The sequence below is a fragment of the Physcomitrium patens genome, chromosome 12 (assembly GCF_059467195.1).
Source record: "Physcomitrium patens ecotype Gransden chromosome 12, ASM5946719v1, whole genome shotgun sequence".
Lineage (NCBI taxonomy): Eukaryota > Viridiplantae > Streptophyta > Bryopsida > Funariales > Funariaceae > Physcomitrium > Physcomitrium patens.
Genome location: NC_143421.1, coordinates 15758073 through 15764450, shown reverse-complemented (window position 1 = coordinate 15764450; position 6378 = coordinate 15758073). Strand labels below are relative to the sequence as shown.

At 35.9% G+C, this 6378-nt stretch overlaps 1 protein-coding gene across 1 annotated transcript; it reads right to left on the bottom strand.

The window, feature by feature from the left end:
- Nucleotides 1-1452: 1452 nt before the first annotated feature.
- LOC112289209 (bifunctional TH2 protein, mitochondrial) lies at nucleotides 1453-5520 on the bottom strand. Its single transcript, XM_024534235.3, has 7 exons — nucleotides 5194-5520; nucleotides 4318-4548; nucleotides 3839-3947; nucleotides 3238-3495; nucleotides 2657-3065; nucleotides 2245-2514; nucleotides 1453-2087 (listed from the first exon to the last, which is right to left on the bottom strand). The coding sequence occupies exons 1-7, from the start codon at nucleotides 5391-5393 to the stop codon at nucleotides 1672-1674; spliced, it is 1893 nt and encodes a 630-aa protein (XP_024390003.1). The 5' UTR covers nucleotides 5394-5520; the 3' UTR covers nucleotides 1453-1671.
- Nucleotides 5521-6378: the final 858 nt, after the last annotated feature.

The window sequence follows — 6378 nt, the reverse complement described above, 5'->3', positions numbered from 1 at the left end:
TAATTTAAACCTTGGTTCACAATTAGTCCTCTCCATATATCAATCTAAGATTTGAATAATTTATTGCTAAAAAATAAGCTTTACTTTTATTTGAAGGTGCCTACAGTTATGTTTTTGCTTACATACCTTATTTTTCCTTATATCTTTTTACAAAAAAAACATTATAGACACTATTTTTCTACTTCTTCTTATCTTTGAATTCTAATTTCTAAAAGATTTTTTTTTATTGAATCTTCAATTGAGCTCTTTCGTAATATAGATGTTCTTTTGTTCTTTCATCCAATAGTTGTGTTACAACAAAATAGTAGATTCACAAGCTATGAAGCACATTTGAAGCATCTTAATTTTGTCTTTGAAGTTGCGAAATAAGTACCAAGTCTAATTAAAATATTGTATTTGAATGACTTCAATAAAAGAGAAGTATTATCTTATTATTGTAGAAATAATATAGGTTTTGTTTAAAACCAAATATTTAGACAAAAGCTTGTATAAAGATCTTATCTTTAATTGGGTTGTGTTTAATGTTTTAACCATCTTTGGAACATGTCAATGCACTACTATGTTTCTTAATATGCAAGGTGCTACATTTCTATCCACTATATTTTTACTCCATAAAAGTTAAAGTTAAAATGTTAAAAAATATTTTTATACAGATAATTTAATTAAATTAAATTTCTCTATTTTTGAGTGTTTACAAAGTTTTAAAAAATAATTATATCTAATTTATTTATATCTAATTTATTTATATATAATTTATTTATATCTAATTTATTTAAAAGTTAAATTAAATAATGACATGAATTCAAAATAATACTATATTTAATGTATAACAGTTCATAGAAATTTAGATAATAAATGAGCTATTATTATTTCTTATTAAAATTTCTAACTAATACAATAAAAGTTCTAATAGTGAGATTTTAAAATAACTAAATGTTATAAATATTTTTTTAATTAATTATAATTATTTATTTATAAGCACTTGAATTTAATTAATATATCTTCAATGATAAAAAATATTATTTCTAGTTTTTTAATAAAATGATAAATTATATATAATTAGTGGTTATTAAATGAAAATTTTAATAAATAAACATAACATGTTATGTAAGATTTAAGTTTGTTGTTGACCAAAGAGATAAAATAAATGTTAAATACATGATTATATTATATTTAATTAATATTATGTATTATAAAATACACTCATGATACGAATCAATTAAAAATGTACACAAAAGATTCTTAAAACTTTACATTGACAATTACTTAAAATTTTATTTTCATCTCATGCTTGCAGAATCATCAATCAATCCATCACTAGTAATTAATATTTTAACTGGAAGAACAATAAGTATTGTGAAGGATGAAAAATTACATTGAAAATGAAGTGAACACGAACGAATAGGACTGCTAGCATGGTGCAGGAACAACACACAAAGCCTTCGAATGAAATGGAGGTAAATCGAACACTGGTTCCTTTAGGCAGCAATGAACAATGAAGGAAAACTTGATAGCAATCAATCCCTTGTAAACATTAGAATGTTGGAATGAACTTGCTTTCTAATTTGCTAAGAATGAAAATGCCATAAAAACAATCGAAACATCAACTGGCACTCAACTCAACACATTGTTTTAGCATCACAGTGATCTTCTTTGTCATAAAAAATAGAGCTAGATGTACAAAGGTCTGTTTCTAGCAGGACCCAACAGAAAGGCTTCCACCTCATACCAACTGGAGACAGTGAAGACGTAACCTGTGGGTTGCTGCCTGCCTCGCATGTTTGCCTGCTCCAAGAGTATGGCTTTCATGAAGAGGGGGGCCATTTTTGGCCCATACACCTGCTTCAGAGCGCTGCTGTCACCGAGAACTATACCCAGGTCTGCTCTGATTAGGCAGAGAAGATCAGTCAGACTATCACCAACATAAATGGACAGCACGTCTTGAGTTGGTTTTAGATTATCCAGCAACTGAACGAAGTGTCTTTGCTTGTCAAGAGCCGTTTCGACGTTTTTGATAATAGCACCGGTGGAAATGCGTCCTTCGAAAACGAGCTCGTTGGCATTGATGTTTGGAATACGAACTTCACCTGCGAAAAATAAACCCCATGAATGAGAAAATAGCAGTCATGCGTCAGAAGGAACTCATTCTCAAGCAACAATAGAAAACATTTGGGGATATGATAATAAATGTGCGTATGCGTGTGATCCAAATCTGGAGGACGAGAGTTGTATCAGAGGACTTACCCTTTTCCAAGACAGCTTCGATGAAGGTTTTGCTCCAGCACACAGACAATATACATGTGTCAACAAGAACCTCTCCTGATTCCAGACGCTTAAAAAAGTCAGAACAGCCCTCACGAAGAGGCATGGATTTTCCAGCTTCTTGAATCGAAGCCAGAGATAAGCCTTTTAGAACTGCAGCCTCTTCGACCCTCGCATTGGCCTTCTGTTCGAAGTTGGACATTTCCTTCAGAAACTCTTGGAGATTCTCTGCACTGAGCGCATTAACACTGCCTGCGACATCATAATGTAAGGATAGGAAAGAGGACAGTAAAGGAACATTTCAAGAACTTCAAAACTTCCATGCCTTGCAGGAGAGGAAATCTCCTTTACGAAAAAATGGAGTGCAAAATATCCAAGGTTACAAGTACCTCACCATTATCTTTTTTCACCAGGCTTCGCTTCAGAACGTCCTCATACTCGTCCATATACTGCATGACGAGATCATCCCATCTTTTTTTCAACAAGCTGGCCCCTGATTCACCAACTGAACGACCACCGTGAGATTTTCGCGCAGTTTGCACGGTCAGGTCTGCCAATATGGGGCATGAATCAGATATCGTGCACGTGGAATCAAAGTCAGACGCAAGTAATATATAGCTCTCTGGAGCCGGTTGGCATTTGAGGAAGGGTACGAGCACAGGCCCTAACAGCTGAGCACCGAAGAAATCCACCTCCAAGTTCATGGCTTGAAGATAGAGACTTTCTAAGAATGCTATTTCATGCTTTCCAGTCAAAGTAGCAGTTAACTTGTCTAGCAGCTGCTCAATCTTCGAAGCTGCAGCCTGCATGAATGATTAGTTTCCTTCAGAAGAGAAAACAAAGCTGAGACTTCCAGAAGTTAAATCACCCAATAGGATGTACGATGCACAGCAACATTTTGGCTTAGTGCATGATTCTAGGAAGACTACGCAGCATAATTTAAACTTGTCATTCCAACAGATACAAGATTCCCACCTCGAACTCTGCAGCAGAGTAAGTATCAATCCACTCCTGGTAAGGATGGTCAGCAACATGATCAACGTGTTTTTTGAGCTCCTGCCCCAAAAATGCATATAGCCGCATGCAAGGAGTCATAGCGGTTATGATTTGAGCACTTGTGCTTCCAAATTTTTGTGCTTCGTTACTTCCTGTAGCTGTGGCTAGCAGAAAATCACAATACGCTGTTGTTGCCATGTTTGGTTCAAAGCAATTCTGATCGGTAGCATCCAAAGACTGCAGTCAAACAATAAATTACCGCCATTACTAAGGTCCAGACATACCAACAATTACAGGACTAATAATCGTTTTATACAACGAGTTACACTAACCCAAAAACCAATTACTATTGCATTCTCTGGAGTTATAGCAACCATCCAGAATCTAAAATTCTCCCAAGGTACGTCAAAATCGACCTGACAAACTACTTAGTCATAAATAAAAATATCGAAGATACAACAATTGTAATGCATGATCAAAGGAAAGTTTATAGGATCAGAAGGGTCAATTCTCTAGAAACTGTACTGGATATATCGTTCAAGAGGGAACATTCAAGGAATTCTGTAACTTCACGAAGCACCTGCATGATCGACGAGTGCAAATTGAGCTCTTCCTGCACATCTCTCTGAAGGGACTCAATGATGGCCTTTGCCTCTTCGTCTGTAGTGGTTTCCATAGCCAGTTGATACCTGTAAAGTATGCGCCGCAATCAATGAAATTCGGAACATGAGGAAGGAGCTACACTTAAAGAAACATTGTTTGATTGTATGCTAAGTGTCTTAATATAGAATCTTACTGTTCCATGACCACCAAATTCCTGGAATGATTGCAGATTCCAAGGTCAGAAGATGGGCCACAAAATAGTGAAAACACAAAACAAAACGCTGTGCGAAGAAGAAGAAGCTTTAAGAATATGAAGACGTGTTGCAAGAACGTGTCCAGATCACTCTGTCAGGAAACCTACAAACAAGAAAGCAATTCATTATGATGCTGATTGTTAAGCTATCCTACTCTAAAAATTGCCTGCTATGCGACGGAAGCATTGGTTTGGACACTCACGCATTCTTGAACGCCTCCAAGAAATAGGCATCCTGTGCCATGTAACGTTGAAAAGTTTGTTTTGGCAAGGTGCCAGCCGCTAACGCAACCACAAACGGATGGTAGAGTGATGCATAAGCCTCTCTCTTACAACTAGCCCAGAAGCTCTTCGCCAACCCTGTGTTAGCTTGCGTGCTCAAATTCATGTCGTTGATGGTTGCGGACGTTTTTCCCAATGCAAGAGTTTCACATCTGCATCAAAGATAAAATCCATTGTAATCTGCTGCAACGAACCCATCCTTTACACAAATCGAACGACAGTACGTAGGAGTTTGAGCACTTTCAGCGGCTATCAATGTGCACACAATTCTATCCATGTAATCTAGAAACCCTGTCTATTGCCGCCAAAGAACACCCCGTGTAGCCAGCTGCCGATGCCCCAATCAGCGATCCAGTTCCAAAGAGCCGATTAAGTCCCATCGTTGAACAAAACATGATCGTTTCCAAGGTGACATTTATTGTTCATTTTGCTAAATCATAACAAAAAGCTCACAGTTTCGATTATCAAAAAGATGTAGCATGTCCAAAAGACAGTATCTACGGATATATTTCTTCATATAAAACAAAAAAAATCCAATACTCTTAGGACTGTCCAATTTAAAGTCCAAAGATTACACCAAACCTGCCTTCTAAACAGTTCACATTAATCCACAAACCCATGAGTCACAGGCCGACGTTTCAGCTGGCACAACACAACACTCCACACACGAATAAATAAACAAATAAATAAATAAACAATTGAAACATCGTCTCTCCCACAAAGAAAATTTGACATAACCCACAAAAAACTACAAGCCCAGCAAAATGCAGCGCGAGCTCATGGGAGAGCATTCGCACCTAGAGATATCCAACCGAGTGAAGGCAGCGGTGGCAATGTAGCTGCTGCAGCGTCCGATGGACGTAGCCGGAGCGAAATTCCTCGAGTAGCCAAGGAGCGAAGAATCGCGAGGCAAAACGAGTCCAGCAGCTCCAGAGAGCGCACGGCGATGGAAGTGATGCAAGAATCGGAGCTGCAGGTGGGCCACGCATCTGAGCATGCTTACGACCCAATTGTCATCAAGTGCGCCGCAGATTTACCTACTCATCAAACTGCAATTTTGAGGCATGGAAAGGGTCCGACTGTGTATAGCATCGATCAAACCCCTCCTCCCTCCCTCCCTCCCTCGCCCCCTCGCCATCGCCAAATTCCCTGGCTCTTGTCCACGCGGTTGTAGGCATGAGATTCGGTTACCGTGGGAACCCGTGGCCGTCTGCGCCCCCGCGTTACCGTGAGCTAACCGGTGTCCGCCCAAGACTTTCCATTTGGTTTACTTTCATTTTTTATTTTATTTTATCATAAATAATTTATGGAAAAATATAATTTAGAATAAAAATAAAATTTTAAAGCGTAATTTAAAATAAAATTTTGAACTAAAAAACATTTTTAAAAAAATCACAATAAAATTTCTAAAATAGGAATGCAATATTTTTTTATTAAATGAGGCAGAATTTTATGCTTTTTTCTCAAAAATTATTTTGGGAACTCTTCAATTTCTTTATAATTTATTTTTATAGAAAGAAACAAGAAAGTATCAATATTTTTAAATTAATGTATGTATGTATGTATGTATCATGTTCTACATGTTATTAAAATTTACAATTATATTTAACGTATACTTTACATATGACATGCTAGATCTGTTTGTGTACATCAGGTTTTATTTGTTTATTTATTCACTGAAAAATGTACTTGACATAAAATGAAATGTAACATAGAGAAGATGTTCCTTGATTAGATGCTCACTTTAAATAAGTAAAAATAAAAATAAACATGTTTTTCCTTATTTTAGATATTATTCAGTTTTTTAAAAAAACTACCAAATAAGGTTTAACATGATTACTAAATCATATCTTGAAATGTATTTTTTCACTTTCAAACTTAAGAAACAAGATATTAAAATCTATTTTTTGAAAATGTAATACAAAATATCTTTAAATTAGTTTTGTAGAAGTAAAAACAAAAAAATAATAATAACAACTTCT